This window comes from Miscanthus floridulus, chromosome 17, assembly GCF_019320115.1.
Source record: "Miscanthus floridulus cultivar M001 chromosome 17, ASM1932011v1, whole genome shotgun sequence".
NCBI lineage: Eukaryota > Viridiplantae > Streptophyta > Magnoliopsida > Poales > Poaceae > Miscanthus > Miscanthus floridulus.
The window spans coordinates 82,184,595-82,200,595 of NC_089596.1; the positions used below are offsets into that span (position 1 = coordinate 82,184,595).

At 44.9% G+C, this 16,001-nt stretch overlaps 1 protein-coding gene and 1 pseudogene across 1 annotated transcript; one reads left to right on the forward strand and one right to left on the reverse strand.

The window, feature by feature from the left end:
* Positions 1-246: 246 nt before the first annotated feature.
* LOC136517003 (flavonoid 3'-monooxygenase CYP75B4-like) lies at positions 247-7,881 on the forward strand. The gene is made up of 2 exons (XM_066510517.1): positions 247-1,254; positions 6,750-7,881. The coding sequence occupies exons 1-2, from the start codon at positions 274-276 to the stop codon at positions 7,392-7,394; spliced, it is 1,626 nt and encodes a 541-aa protein (XP_066366614.1). The 5' UTR covers positions 247-273; the 3' UTR covers positions 7,395-7,881.
* A 6,505-nt stretch (positions 7,882-14,386) lies between these two features.
* Positions 14,387-15,554, reverse strand: LOC136515872 (protein STRICTOSIDINE SYNTHASE-LIKE 10-like; annotated as a pseudogene).
* Positions 15,555-16,001: the final 447 nt, after the last annotated feature.

Consider the following 16,001-nt stretch of genomic DNA (forward strand, 5'->3'; position numbering starts at 1 on the left):
AGTTCACAACCCTCAGCTGCTGTTAAATTATACTAAAAATAAAGACAGAAAAGAGAGTAAGTCGAGATTAGAACTTGTGACACAGTAATGCAAATTTTGAGAAAGCTGATTATTTTATATCGTAGTAGGTGAGGCAGTGAGCATGCAGTACCAGTAGTAGGTAAAGGCAATGACTTGGCACCTGATTCACCTTTTATTCTCCACTACTACATGCCCGTGCCTTTTATTTCCCTCGCTGCACGCAACGCACGTCGTCAAGCGATCGAACCCATCATGGAGCTCGTGCTCACTACACCTGATCTCCCAACCCCGCTGCTGCTCGCCACCTTAACGATAGTAGTGTCCGTGGCCTTATGCTATGTCCTCTTCTGGAAGCAGCAGGCCGCGAGGCGAGCGCCGCTGCCGCCGGGGCCGAGGGGCTGGCCCGTTCTGGGCAACCTGCCTCAGCTGGGCGGGAAGACGCACCAGACGCTGCACGAGATGACCAAGGTGTACGGCCCGCTGCTGCGGCTGCGGTTCGGCAGCTCCGACGTGGTGGTGGCCGGGTCGGCGGCAGTGGCAGAGCAGTTCCTCCGCGTCCACGACGCCAACTTCAGCTGCCGCCCGCCCAACTCCGGCGGCGAGCTCATGGCGTACAACTACCAGGACGTCGTGTTCGCGCCCTACGGGCCCCGGTGGCGCGCGATGCGCAAGGTGTGCGCCGTCAACCTCTTCTCCGCGCGCGCGCTCGACGACGTCCGCGACGTCCGGGAGCGTGAAGCCGCGCTCATGGTGAGGTCGCTCCTCGCGGAGCAGTCCCGCGACGACCGCGATAATAGTGCGCCGGCGCCGGCGCCGGTGGCGCTCGGCAAGGCCGTGAACGTGTGTACGACGAACGCGCTGTCGCGGGCGGCCGTTGGGCGGCGGGTGTTCGCTGCCGCCGGCGCCGGCGACGAGGGCGCGAGGGAGTTCAAGGAGATCGTGCTCGAGGTGATGGAGGTGGGCGGGGTGCTCAACGTCGGTGACTTCGTGCCGGCGCTCCGGTGGCTCGACCCGCAGGGCGTGGTGGGCAGGATGAAGAAGCTGCACCGCCGGTTCGACGACATGATGAACGGGATCATTGCAGATAGTAGGAAGGCCAGGGCTACGCCAGCCGCTGGAGAGGAAAGCAAGGATTTGCTGGCCTTGCTGCTGTCGATGGTGGAGGACGAGCGGCCGTCCGCCGGCGGCGACGAAGTCAGGATCACCGAAACCGATGCCAAGGCACTTATTTTGGTAAGTTTTCCTCGTTTTCAATCGTTTCCAATCGAACCATGTGTTAGCCTTTTGGCCACAAATAGTCGAAGCTAAAAAAAAATCTTATAGCTAGTAACGTGAACCTCATCGGCGATTTAAATATAAATAAATAGTTAGATATGCCTAGCTATATGTGCGGCAGAATAAAGTCACGAGTACGGTACAGGGTACTTAAAAAACGTACGGATATATATATATATATATATATATATATATATATATATATATATATATATATATATATATATATATATATATATATATATATATATAGCTGGCCACGTAATAACTTATTCTATAGTCATCTTATTTTACGATAATAACAATACACATTTTTATTCTATAGTCATCTTGTTTTATGATAATAACCACTACCGGACTCAGTGAATTTGCTGAGTGCCAGGGGCACTCGGCAAAGCCCAATTTGTACTCGGCAAAGGCTTTGCCGAGTGCTGCACTCGGCAAAGAGCACTCGGCAAAAAAAGAGTCGGCAAAGACGTCTTTGCCGAGTGTCTTTTGTCGGGCACTCGGCAAAGCCTTTGCCGAGTGCCGACACTCGGCAAAGTTGGAACAAAAAAAAAGCCGAAAAAAATGGGAATTTTTACCCAAAAAAAAATGAATTTTTTTTTAATTGGTGGAGGCCCCCACCGGTCGGCGCCCATCCATTTCCGGCTTTTTTCGCGTAAATTTCACGGCTACGCGGCCGACGGGATTCGAACCCAAGACCTCCCGCTGCGCACAAACCTCCTCTACCACTACACCACACTGTCACTTGTGTCTAGATTCCGTTTTAGTTCCCAATATATTATACTAAACCGAGTGTAAATTGCTTATTTGAGACCCTAAATGAATTCAAATCAAAAAGTGGTCAACTACAAAGTTTCATAACTTTTTGAGATCTACAATTTTCATTTAGTAAGTTTTTCCATCCGAGGTCGTTTGAAAAATTTGAATTTTAAATTTGAGAGATTCAAACGTAGTTTTGCATGATAAGATGATTTCAAATCAAAAAGTTGTCAACTACATAGTTTCATAACTTTTGGAGATCTACAATTTTCATTTAGGAAGTTTTTTCATCCGAGGTCGTTTGAAAAATTCAAATTTTAAAATTTTCAAATTCTCGTTTTTGCATGAAAAATGATTTCAAATCAAAATGTTGCCAACTACAAAATTTCATAACTTCTCAAGATCTACAAAGTTTATTTTGGTCATTTGTTCATCCGACATAGTGGTAGTAACATTGTTCACAAATCATATATATCTCTCTTCTATTTTCATGAAATTAATGAGAGATGTATATTTTATGAACAACGTTATTGTCGCTTTGTCAAATGAAGAAATGATCAAAATAAACTTTGTAGATCTTGAGAAGTTATACAACTTTGTAGTTGAAAAGTTTTTCATTTGAATTTATTTAGGGCCTCAAAAATTGATTCGAAAAACTGATTTGCCGAGGGCCAAAAAAATGCACACGGCAAAATACCTCTTTGCCGAGTGCCAAAATATAGGCACTCGGCAAAATACGGCTTTGCCGAGTGCTAGAAAAAAGGCACTCGGCAAACTGAGAGTAAATTGCTTGTTTGAGGCCCTAAATGAATTCAAATCAAAAAGTGGTCAACTACAAAGTTTCATAACTTTTTGAGATCTACAATTTTCATTTAGTAAGTTTTTCCATCCGAGGTCGTTTGAAAAATTTGAATTTTAAATTTGAGAGATTCAAACATAGTTTTGCATGATAAGATGATTTCAAATCAAAAAGTTGTCAACTACATAGTTTCATAACTTTTGGAGATCTACAATTTTCATTTAGGAAGTTTTTTCATCCGAGGTCGTTTGAAAAATTCAAATTTTAAAATTTTCAAATTCAAACGTCGTTTTTGCATGACAAGATGATTTCAAATCAAAATGTTGCCAACTACAAAATTTCATAAGTTATCAAGATCTATAATTCAAGATAATATTTACTATAATGTTATAGTAAATCACTTATGAGAGTTATCGTAATCTCATAAATTAGTATAGTAATTATCGTAACTCAAAGTGGCCGCAGAATTACTTATTCTTTTATATATATATATATATGTGTGTGTGTGTGTGTGTGTGTGTGTGTGTGTGTGTGTGTGTGTGTGTGTGTGTGTAATAATTGAAGTTTATAAATTCGTGAAAAAAAGTTTATTGCCAGCTAAGTGTTTTGTAAACTTGTAACTCTTTTCCCTCTTAATTTCTTTTACAATATGTTATCATTTACTAAAGAATCAATATCATCTCGGCGTTATTTTGAATAAAAAAATCTATTGATACAGATTTTATGTCCTGAACTAGTCTCAAATTTGACTAATTATTAGTCAAGATTGTAAATTCAAGGATGAAGGGGGTAATAGACAGTATCACTCATGCACATGCACCGTAACAATAGCCTAACTTCTAGAGGCCGAGAACACTTCTGCGTTTATCATTTTGGAACGGAGGGGGTACAAGACAGTACTGCTTCACGCACAATGACAATAGCCTGACGATGGCCTCGAGAGGGCCGAGAACTCTTCTGTGTTCAAACCGTATTATCATTATAAAATATATAGATTAGTCGTACATGCATTTATATCAGCATAATCGCATACCTACGTGAATAAGACGTCGGCAGCTAGCTGACATGTCTCTTCACTGCCACGTGAAGAAGACACATGATGTGGATGTCACTGCCTTCGTTAGGAATGATAATCGATGTCGTGTTTTGGTTAAAAAGTCGTATGAAATAGACTTTGTTTCTTATGAAATGTGACTTTTGCTAAATACTCCCTCCGTCTCACTAATAAAACTACATCTACCATTCAAGTTTTTTCCCAAAATAAAGGTCACATGTAACTATCACATCAAACTATACCAGCCACAGGTGAGATCAGAAAAATAAAAAATTAATTAATTTATGTCACAAATAAAAAAAAGGAGAGAACCAACGATCTCGTTGGACTCGAAGGCTCTCGTGAGCTCTCTAGAAGCTCCTCGTCTCGTTCACAGGAACGCAGCTTCATTCTCCCGTTCAGCCCTCCGCGCCACTCCTTCCCCTTCCCCGGACGGCCTCCACCCAACCTACAGTGGCCGTCCAGCGCGAAGGCCGCGTGCAGCGGTTGCAGCCCCGCGTGGGGGGCGAGCGCGTGCAGCCGACGAGCACCCGCGGCGTCGGCCCGATGGCCCTGTCGCCGGCGCTGCCCAGTACCACGCTGCCACCGTCGAACTCCTCCGTCACCTCTCCGACGTCGTGGCCCAGGCAGCTCTGTCCGCTCCGCACACTCGCAGCACTGTGGAAGAGGAGGCGGAGATGGGCAATGGCGCGTGGGGACGAGGGAAGGGCGACATCGACGCGACTTATACGGAGGAGGCGGTGGAGAGGTGCGGCATGTCATGGACGCGGCGATGCGGTGCGAGCAGTGAGAAGGGGAGGTAGATGGACCGGAGATTGGATTGGATTGGGATTGGGTGTTGGGCGAAGCTCGATCAAGACGGCGGTGGAAGATATTTCGTAGGGGCAATTTCGTAATTTTACCTTCTTCTTGGTTTCCGCGCCAGAACCCAGATGTGCAAATATTAGTGGGACGAGGGAGTAATCAATATCAGCTCTACTCATTTTATTAATCAAAATAGACGAAGCGAAAATCCCAGTCGTGCTAACTTGTGCCTCTTGCACCTCTGAAGGATATAGGTGCGCATCAGAGAGTTGTTCAGTGTCTATTTCACGGTACCAAAATGACCAGCTAGCTACTGCTTTCGTCTGTCGATGATAAATGGCCTATAATCGAGCTTTAGCTGATCTGATTGCAACATCCGAACCCAATATATAGCGATGTGACAAGTAGATAACGCGGCATACCATATGTTTTCTTTTTTCTGCCATTATTATGTACTCCCTTCATGAAATTGCAAGTCGCTTTTTATTTTGTAACTAAGTCAAACTTGTTTATTTGACCGTGTTTATAGAAAAATATACTAATATCTACACTATAAAATAGATGGACTGGCTAAATATAATTCACATTAATAAATCTTATGTGATGTTGAAGATTTTTTGTATATTTTTCTATAAATTTGATCAAAAACTTAGTACAAAGCTAAAACTACTAATAACTTCTAATGAAGCTAAGAGAGTATACACTACCGGACTCAGTGGCTTTGCCGAGTGCCAGGGGAACTCGACAAAGCCCAATTTGCACTCGGCAAAGACCACTCGACAAAAAATGAGACAGCAAAGGCGTCTTTGTCGAGTGTCTTGCCGAGTGCCCAACACTCGGCAAAGTTGGAACCGAAAAAAACCCAAAAAATAGATTTTTTTTAATAGGTGGAGGCCCCCACTGGCTAGCGCCCACCCATCTCTGGTATTTTTCTAGCCCATCTCTGGCATTTTTCGCGTAAAATTCGTGTCTACGAGGCTGGCAGGATTCGAACCGGCGACCTCTCCCTCGCGCGTCCCCTCCTCTAACCACTGCACCATACTACCACCTATGTCTAGATTCCGTTTTGGTTCCCCACATATTATACTAAACCGAGTGTAAATTGCTTGTTTGAGGCCCTAAACGAATTCAAATAAAAAAGTTGTAAACTACAAAGTTTCATAACGTTTCGAGATCTACACTTTTAGTTTAGGAAGTTTTTTCATCCGATGCCGTTTACAAAATTTGAATTTTAAAATTTTGAAATTCAAACGCAGTTTTGCATGACAAGATGATTTCAAATCAAAAAGTTGCCAACTACAATGTTTCATAACTTTTCGAGATCTACGGAGTTTATTTTGGTTGTTTTTCCATCCGATGTCGTTTGAAAAGTTTGAATTTTAAATTTTTGAAATTCAAACACAGTTTTGCATGATAAGATGATTTCAAATCAAAAAGTTGCCGATTACAAAGTTTTATAACTTTTTGAGATCTACAAAGTTTATTTTGGTTGTTTGGTCATCTGTTCATCCGACAAGGTCGTTCTAACATAGTTCACAAATCTTATATACCTCTCTTGTAGTTTCATAAACTACAAGAGAGATATGTTAGATTTATGAACAAATTTACTTTCACTTTGTCATATAAAGAAAAGACCAAAACAAATATTGTACATCTTGATGAGTTATACAATTTTGTAGTTGAATTTTTTTTTATTTGAATTAATTTACTGCTTTAAAATGTGCTTTGAAATTTTCTTTGTCTAATATAAAAAACACACTCGACAAAGAGCTTCTTTGCCGAGTGTCAAAAAAAACACTGAGTAAAGAGCTTATTTGCCGAGTGTTTTTAAAAAAAACACTCGGCAAAGAGCTTCTTTGTCGAGTACGGAAAAAAAAAACACTCGACAAAGAAGCTCTTTGCCGAGTGTCCGAAAAAAAACACTCGGCAATCCACTTGCACTCGGCAAAGAACCGGTCTCCGGTAGTGATATATATAATACCTAGTTGCTCATTGTGTCTATTGTTCATGCATGACTCCCGGACACGCCAGAACCTGTTCGTAGCAGGGACCGACACCACATCGACCATAGTGGAGTGGTCGCTGGCCGAGCTGATCCGCCACCCGGACATCCTCAGGCAGGCACAAGAGGAGCTGGACGCTGTCGTGGGCCGCGGAAGGTTGGTCACCGAGTCAGACCTCCGACACCTCACCTTCTTCAACGCGGTCATTAAGGAGACGTTCCGTCTGCACCCATCGACGCCCCTCTCCCTTCCTCGCATGGCTGCCGAGGAGTGCGAGGTTGCCGGCTACCGCATCCCCAAGGACTGCGAGCTGCTAGTCAATGTGTGGGGCATTGCCCGGGACCCGGCCCTGTGGTCTGACCCGCTGGAGTTCCGCCCTGCCAGGTTCCTGCCAGGTGGATCGCATTCGGATGTGGATGTTAAAGGAGGCGACTTCGGGCTTATACCATTCGGCGCTGGTCGGAGGATATGCGCCGGCCTCAGCTGGGGGCTGCGGATGGTCACACTAACTAGCGCCACTCTGGTGCACGCATTTGATTGGGAGTTGCCGGCAGGACAGACACCAGACAAGCTGAACATGGAGGAGGCCTTCACCTTGCTGCTACAGCGGGCCGTGCCGTTAATGGCTCATCCAGTGCCCAGGCTGCTACCATCAGCATATGAGATCGCATAAAAAGGCTCAAGGGACTGGTGAAATTGAAGTTGCGAGCTCACGGTCTCACCTATACTGTATCAAGTAAATTGGCATGAAAGACAAGGTGTTTATGTATTGTTGTTCACTTTGATTGTTGTACTAAATGTTCTTGCTCTAGCTAATATCTGTACAACAACAACAACAAAGTCTTTAAGTCTCAAATAAGTTGGGTAGGCTAAAGTTGAAACCCAGCATAAACAATCAAGGTTCAGGCATGTGAATAGTTGTCTTCCAAGCACTCATATGTAAGGCTAAGTCTTAGGGTATATTCCATCCTTTCAAGTCTCCTTTTATTGCCTCTACCCAAGTCAACTTCGGTCTTCCTCTGCCTCTCTTCACGTTACTATCCTGGCTTAGGATTCCACTACGCACCGGTGCCTCTGGAGGTCTCCGTTGGACATGTCCAAACCATCTCAACCGGTGTTGGACAAGCTTCTCTTCAATTGGTGCTACCCCTAATCTATCACGTATATCATCGTTTCGAACTCGATCCCTTCTTGTATGACCACAAATCCAACGCAACATACGCATTTCTGTGACACTTATCTGTTGAACATGTCGTCTTTTCGTAGACCAACATTCTGCACCATACAACATAGCAGGTCTAATCGCCGTCCTATAAAACTTGCCTTTTAGCTTCTGTGGTACCCTTTTGTCACATAGGACACTAGATGCTTGCCGCCACTTCATCCATCCTGCTTTGATTCTATGGCTAACATTTTCATCAATATCCTCGTCTCTCTGTAGCATTGATCCTAAATATCGAAATGTATCCTTTCTAGGCGCTACTTGACCTTCCAAACTAATATCTTCCTCCTCCCGAATAGTAGTGCCGAAGTCACATCTCATATACTCAGTTTTAGTTCTACCGAGTCTAAAACCTTTGGACTCCAAACTCTCCCGCCATAACTCCAGTTTTTGATTCACTCCTGTTCAGCTTTCATCAACTAGCACTACATCGTCCGTAAAAAGCATACACCAAGGGATGTCCCCTTGTATGTCCCTTGTGACCTCATCCATTACTAAGGCTCTAGCTAATATCTGCAATGAAATATTATATTTTGACATGCTTACGCTCCTCTCCTCACTTGTTTAAAGCTCACCTGTGTCTAGTTGAAAGATACGCGTTGTGGTAGTTTGTGTCAATCCATGTTGTTTATGTAAATTTTATTTTCTATTGTACTCTTGTTGAGGTTGTTAGGAAAATATTTGATGATTGTTGTATCACTACGTAAAAAACGGTTTGTAGCAACGGAGCAAATTTTTTATAGGGGCGGCTAGTGATGGAGCCGCCCCAATAGTGGCGTACTCAGGAGCCCAGAGACCAGCCGCCCCTAGAAATAAAACAGCAGGGCCGGCTGGTCATACAAGCCGCCCCTACAAATGGGTTGGATTTGTAGAGGCGGCTCACTCACCAGCGGCCCCAAATGCCCGCGTATAAATACCTCCGATTTGTAGTGGCGTCTTCATCACCAGCCGTCCCTACAAATGACCCACATATAAAGCAAACTGCAGCACCTTCTTTCTCCTCGGGTCACTCACTACAACCCGTGAAAGAAAGGTGAAAAGTCCTTGGGCACCTCCCAAAAATTGCTCTATTAAGGGAGAAGGTTTTGGTCTTAAATCCTTTAGTGGAGAGGTTGTAGACGGTAAGAAAATACTATTCCACATTTTTTTTAAGTTTTAATGGTTGGTTAGTGAGTAATTAGAGTTTTGCTTTTCTCTCTCTTCTATGGTGCTTGAGCTACTTATGAAGTAAATTAGACCCAAGTTTTGAATGTACTAGGATAAATTAGGGAGGAGAACAATATCATACCCTTATTTGGTCCATATTTCTTGATTTTAGTGAACAATTAGTTAGTTTTATAGATGTTTCATGTGCATGTAGATCTAGATCTAGGGTTTGGTTTTTTATTAATTTTGGTTTTGTAAATTTGTATTTGATGAAATTGGACTAGGGTTTGCATGAAAGATATTGGGTAAAATATAATTATTGCTAATTGTTGTCTTTGAAATTGTTTATTGTAATCAACAAGTATGTATTTTAATTATTTATAGATAAATGTGCTATTAATATTTTTTCTTCTACCATGGTGTGTTTGTATGCTTCATATAATTATATTTGATTTATATTTATATATATCTGAAGTATATACAATTATTCTCAAGTAATTATTAATTTGATTCATTTTTATATATATTTGAATAAGTAGTCCTTTAATGTTTGTTTTGTTGTTGTTGTAAAAGATGGAATACACAAACTCTTGGATGTATGGTTTGTTAAGGTTCAAGGCAGGTTTTCGTGAAAAGGTGGATAAATTTATTGAAGCCACAAAGAAGCATGCAACGACATTGATAGAGACTAAGAATATAATTATTTGTCCCTGTAAAGATTGCAAGAACCGTATGGCATAGACAGATATGACTATTATCAGATCACATTTGATTATGTAAGGATTTGTTGAGGACCACACAGTGTGGATTCATCATGGTGAAACGGTTATTGTTAACTACGAGGATGAGGAGGAATACGATGACGAAACCCTAGAATCTCTGTCCCAATATTTAGTAGAGCTTGATGCACGAATGGATTCAGAGTTTGACAATGAATAAGGTGGTGATGCTGGTGGTTGGGATGGTAACGACAAAGGTGGTGCCAATAATGATGGTGGAGCACGTGTCGGGAATGAAGATGATTTGGAGGACATGATCCGAGCCCTTGAACTAGAGATTTTACTAAATAGCTCGAAAGGTCTAGAAAATTTAGAAAGGATGACAAAAGTATCGAAGGAGACTATGTATAGTGTTGAAAAGGGTTATCTGACACATTGGACATTGCTACGTTTTATGCTTGAGCTACTCATCCTGAAGGCTAAGTATGGCTGGTCAGGCTGTAGTTTCAATGATCTATTGCATCTCCTATCATGGGTGCTGCCAAAACCAAACTCAGTTCCTGCCAACACATATCAAGCGAAGAAGGTCATAAGTCCATTGACAATGGGGGTTGAAAAAATCCATGCATGCCCCAACCACTGTATACTTTTTCATGGCAAAACGTTCAAGTCATTAGATAAATGTCCCCGATGTGGGGCCAGCCGGTACAAAAACAATGACCTTTACGGTGGGGATGAAGCCTCCACGGGGGAAAAGAGGAATAAAAATAGTATAAAAAAGGTGGTACACGAATCTCAGCCTTCAGAGGACACTCCATTAGGCAACGATGCAAAGCAGAGAAGAATTCCTGCCTTGGTAATGTGGTACTTGCTAGTGACTGACCGCTTGAGACGTATCTTCCTAAACCCTAAAGAAGCCACACTCATGACATGGTGGGGTGATGAGCACACGGTGAATGATGATAAGATTGCACACCCGGCTGATTGTAGTCAGTGGCAAAGGTTCGATGAGAAGCACAAAGAATTCAGCGATGATCCAAGGAATGTATGTTTTAGCTTGAGTGACGATGGAATGAATCCCTTCAATGAGAGGATGAGCGACCACAACACTTGGCCAGTGATCTTGACCATGTACAATATCCCAACGTGGTTGTGTCAGAAGAGAAAGTACATTCTCCTCAATATTCTTATTTCTGGCCCTAAACAACCAGGCATTGATATAGACGTGTTTCTCGAGCCTTTGATGCAAGAAATGGAGAGGCTGTGGAGGCATGGGGAGCCGATGTACGATGCGTTCCGAAAGGAGGACTTCATATGTAGAGCAATAATATTTGTTACTACCAATGATAAAAGTCGGATGGCCTAGAGCTTCAACAGACTTGTAACATCCTTTTTAGCCGGATCAATCAGCACCATATAACTCACAATTCACATGGAATTTCATCTCTCTTATGTCCTTATTAGCCACAATGTATGAAGTCAAATCATGCCTATCCAGTATCTTGTTGGCTACATAATTGCTTACATCATCTATGCTCCATTTAACCAATGCAACTTAGAGATTGTAGGAGTGAACACTTGTGCAACATCTTTGTCAAGTTGTGTACCATCTAACTCTCTAAATGAAATCGACTACAATGCTACAATGTCCAGTTTTAGCTCATTTATGCACACTCCTAATAGGCAATGCTCATAGTGTTGTAGCATGTATATAGTGATATTTTACCATCAAGATGCCTATGCAATGCAATGTTGAGTTTAGGCCCTCACTCCACCAATTATTCCTCAATCCCAAGAAAACAATACCTCACTTGAAATGTAGGTTCCTCGTCTAATACATCTAATGCAACCATGACTCCTCTTTAGTAAATTTATTCGATCCTCTCTGTAAGAACTCTATCCAATTCTTTTTAGGCTCTTCTATATAGAACAATAATCATATAGAAATGTCCTAAATTCTTCCTAAGACCGTATCATCATGCAAACTATGTACTATATATGTTGTGTTCAGTATGCCATTCGCCCATCATATTATTAGAATTTGGCCAAACACCCTAATATCGCAAGGACTCCATCAGTGATCGCAGATATCAAAAGCTTCTAGGACATGGCAGCATGAAAAGTTCACAACATTACTCATAAACCTCACTTGTTTCATGAGAAATAGTTCCACATCAAAAAAGATAATAGTGCTTCGATGGTGATTCAACCCAACAAAATGCATAAAGGGTAAATTGTATTGATTAGATCTATAAGTGCTTCCAAAGAGAACAACATCACCAAAAGCTTCATAGTCGAGGTGGATTGACTATCAAACCAGAACAATACCTTCAAATGGTCGTCCTCATCAACCAAATGCTTGAAGAAAAATTTAGGATTTCTATCTTGACGTGCCTTCAGGTGATGGATCACACCGTCACATACCCACCATACTGCCTACCAAAATATCCATGATTTGGTGTTTTCGGATCTAGAAATTTCTGTATGGTTGATTCTTTTGTACAAATGCAATAGACAAGGAAGACCTCTTGTGGCCAAAGGATGGTCATGCTCATCAATAAAATCTTTCACATACCACCATCCTGATTTCTTGTCTCGTGCAATAGCCATTTTGACTTTACACCCAACATGACTTATATTCCATGATTCCCCCTTATTATTACGTTTCTTCATGTGCTTTGCTTCATGAAACCTTACCTACTGCAAACAAATTTCTTCAAATTAACCTCTTAGCTGGCTTTGTCGTCTTACTCAACACAACTTTTCTACACACCAAAATTGTTTATCAAGGGTTTTAGTCCATGGTCTTCGTGCACCGGAGTCGAGGAGGGCCCTGTTGCAGCGTGGATGGACCTCGGCTTGTCGTGGAGTCGGGGGAGCTATGGGTGCCACCTGACGTCTCTGATGCCCTGGCATCTGACTGCTAGGGACTGTCTCTTGGATCGGCCTCCACGGGTGAGCCTTCTCGAGGCTTCCTTGGCAGTGAAGGCGGCGCCTGGCTTGAGGGGGTTGACGAGTGGGCTCGTGAGCCCCCACGCCCATGGAGCCAATGGAGGGATTTGTCCTCTCATGTCACGCCGCCTGTGTGACTTTATCGGAGGAGTGGGCGACAGCGCCGCCTGCCCGTCGATCAGGGCGGCGCCGGGGAGCCCTCGAGCCTTGGACGCTCGGTGGGCTACTCGGGGATGTCAATGGGGCCCCGTTCCCCGATTCCCCGTGGGGAATTCACCCATTAGAGGATGGGGATGGTACAAATCTTCTCCCATGGGGAATTAAATGGGGGAAAAATCATCCCCATCGGGTATGACGGGGGCGGGGATGGTATACATGCCCCCGTCCCCGTTCCCCACGGGGACCCAAAATATTTAAGGCCCATCTGAGAAGGCCCAATTCCTGTGTACATATATAAGGCAATTTGTAACCCTAATGTTATCCTTCCCATTCGTTCCCAGATTCCCAATCCCCTCCCCCATCCCCCCAAGCCCTTCCTCGAGTCCTTCGGAAGCAGAGGACGCGGGCGCCGACCAGCTCCTCGGCCACAACGTCGCCCGTGGCCATGTTGAAGAAGAAGGCGGTCACGATGATGATGCTCAAGGACTTCCACGATGGCTCCATCCCCTTCGAGCTCCTGCTCCCCTCTGCCCCCCGACGTGTAAGTTTTCGCCAAACCCTAGCCCACCGTTGCTCCTCCGCTCCTTCCTCCTTTCGATATGAACTGACCAGGTTCGTCTCATTTCCCACAGCACCCCGCGCCATGCAGACCGCACCGTCACCTCCACGTCCCCCGTCGCAGTCGCGGTCGCACGACCACGCGTACTGGTCGCTTCTCCTACCGCCGCTGCGGCGGCAGCCGTGATGCCTTCCTTCCTCACCAACCCGTCTCGCATCGGCCATCACTTCGATTAGGACAAACCCACCCACCCCCCCCCCTTCGAGCCCGCCACACCGCGCCGCCCGGCGTCGTCCCCAATGTCGTTCGCACCCGCTCCCATCAATGTGCAGTTGATGCGGGGATGGGGATCCCCGCGGGGATTAAATCCCCGAGCGGGGATGGGGATGGGGAAGAAGTGCTCCCCGTGAGCCTTCATGGGGATGGGGACGGGGAAATTTGCCCCCGTAGGGACGGGGATGGGGCAGTAACCCCCGACGGGGAATTCCCCGTTGACATTTCGATGCTCGGGGCATAGGATTCTTGCTTGGGCACTGGCTCGAGCCTAGGTTGAGTTGAGGGTCAAGCTCAGGCTGCCGTCAGTTGGGAGCCTTGGGCCCTAGTAAGCCCCCGAGCCCTGAGCAGAGGTCGTGGGTGTGCTCGGGCTCTGCCTAATCCTCGGCCAGAGGGTACGCACGAGCATGTGTATAGCTCCCGAGCCCCCGAGCGATCCTAAAGGGGTCGGTCAGGGGTCTCTCGGTCGGAAGTCTCTCTCCCAGGAACTTAACATACCCCTATGTTTGACTTTCGTCACATGTAATCTTCCCGTTTGGCTTACCTTAAATCTAGCTTGTTCGGCTTCTTTTTTCAGCCAGAACAGTGTTTTTCTCGCACAACATTTCAGCGAGAACAGTGTTTTTCAGCCACTTTCAGTCAAGTTTCAGCAAGCCGAACGGGGCCAATATGATGTAGTGAAACCAATTCAATTCCAGAGATCCAAACGGACTATAGCAGTCGTCTTTGATCAACAACGGTCACATAGTCGAGATCCACCGACCCCAACCATAGTCCTCTGCAATATCCGAAAGAGTGGCGCTCTTATCCTATGCGGTCATCTCTTCACGCACCATGGCCTCATTCGCGTGCCCTTAAACCCGGCTTGATCTGCTTCTTTTTTCATCCGGAACAATATTTTTCTCTCACAAATTCTGTTTTTCTCTCACAAATTTCTCTAGAATTTCTCCAAACCATCTAAATTCCTGCAGAACCATACCATCCGAAGCAACCCAAAAATCTTCTCGCGGTTGAGCGCCACCCAATAGCCTCCTCTGGCATCGCGCCTGATGTTGTCTGGGTAACCAGGCAAGTCGGCAAAGAGCTCTTGGGTGCCAGTCTTAGGCCCTTCTAGCCAGTACCTGAACAGCTGGCATGACGTGTGTCCGGTCGGCGCTCCCTGCGACGCCATTGGGGAAATGGTAGAGCATCCTTGAGCACTATCACACGCTTGGCCCATGCGTCGTACTTCATCAGCCGGCCGGAGGAGTCACGGGTTAGCTAGATCAGCGGGTAATGCCGACACATGTACGACGTGCTGCTATCTGTGAAGTACACATGCCGGTGGACTGGTCGACGTCGACACAGTTGAGGAAGTTGAACGCCTCGCCATCGGCCTTGGCTGCCACCACCTCGGCTTCACTGCCTGCCGGACCGACTCTCTGGAGACCGTGGTAGGCGTCAGCGAGGTCGCCGGTCCTGTTGTTGAACTTGAGCACCGGTGGACTGCTGCAGATTTCTACAAAAGCTGTGATGAAAAACATTAAGCTACAGTGTTTGGTGCTACCTGAAAAAGCTATTATATGCAACGAAAAATTGAGAAGAACAAATAAACAATTAAGAAATCCGCCTACCTGAGCGTGCTTCGTGCTCGGCACTTAGCTGCAAGCTGCTCTTGATCAGAGTTGAACCACAACATAACGACGCGTGTGATGATGATGTGCTTGGCTGCTCTTTGCAGTCGTGCACGATGGGCGGCTCGAGTGGTACGGATCGCGTGTCCGCAGCACCGTACCATTGCATTGGTGCACGGCGGCATTGCATGTTCGCGATTTATTTTTATCTCTGGACCACGATTCATGTCGCAGGTCACGGTAGCTGGTTGCGTCTGGCCACCAAAGTCGTTGATATATATGGATGGCATGATGGGGAGATTGTAGAGCAGCACCATGATCCTTTGTATGCCCACTCACACACGCTGTATCACATTGAATGCTTCCTTGGTGAAGATGAATTCGTAAGAGCAAACCGAATGATTGCTCAAATGCTCCACTTTCTAGCAGTTTTCTATGCATTTATTTAGTGGAGAAGATCCTAGAGGAGGTGGGCATGCACGTAGAGCAAGATTGAAGGTTGTGTCATCGTGGGTGACTACAAGGGATGTGAAGCATATTTTGATGACTTGGCAGTACGAGGAGCTAGAGAAATAATGTAGTGGGGATATTCTATATTGTTATAAAATTGAAAGCCTGCTGTATTATCGCTAACAAA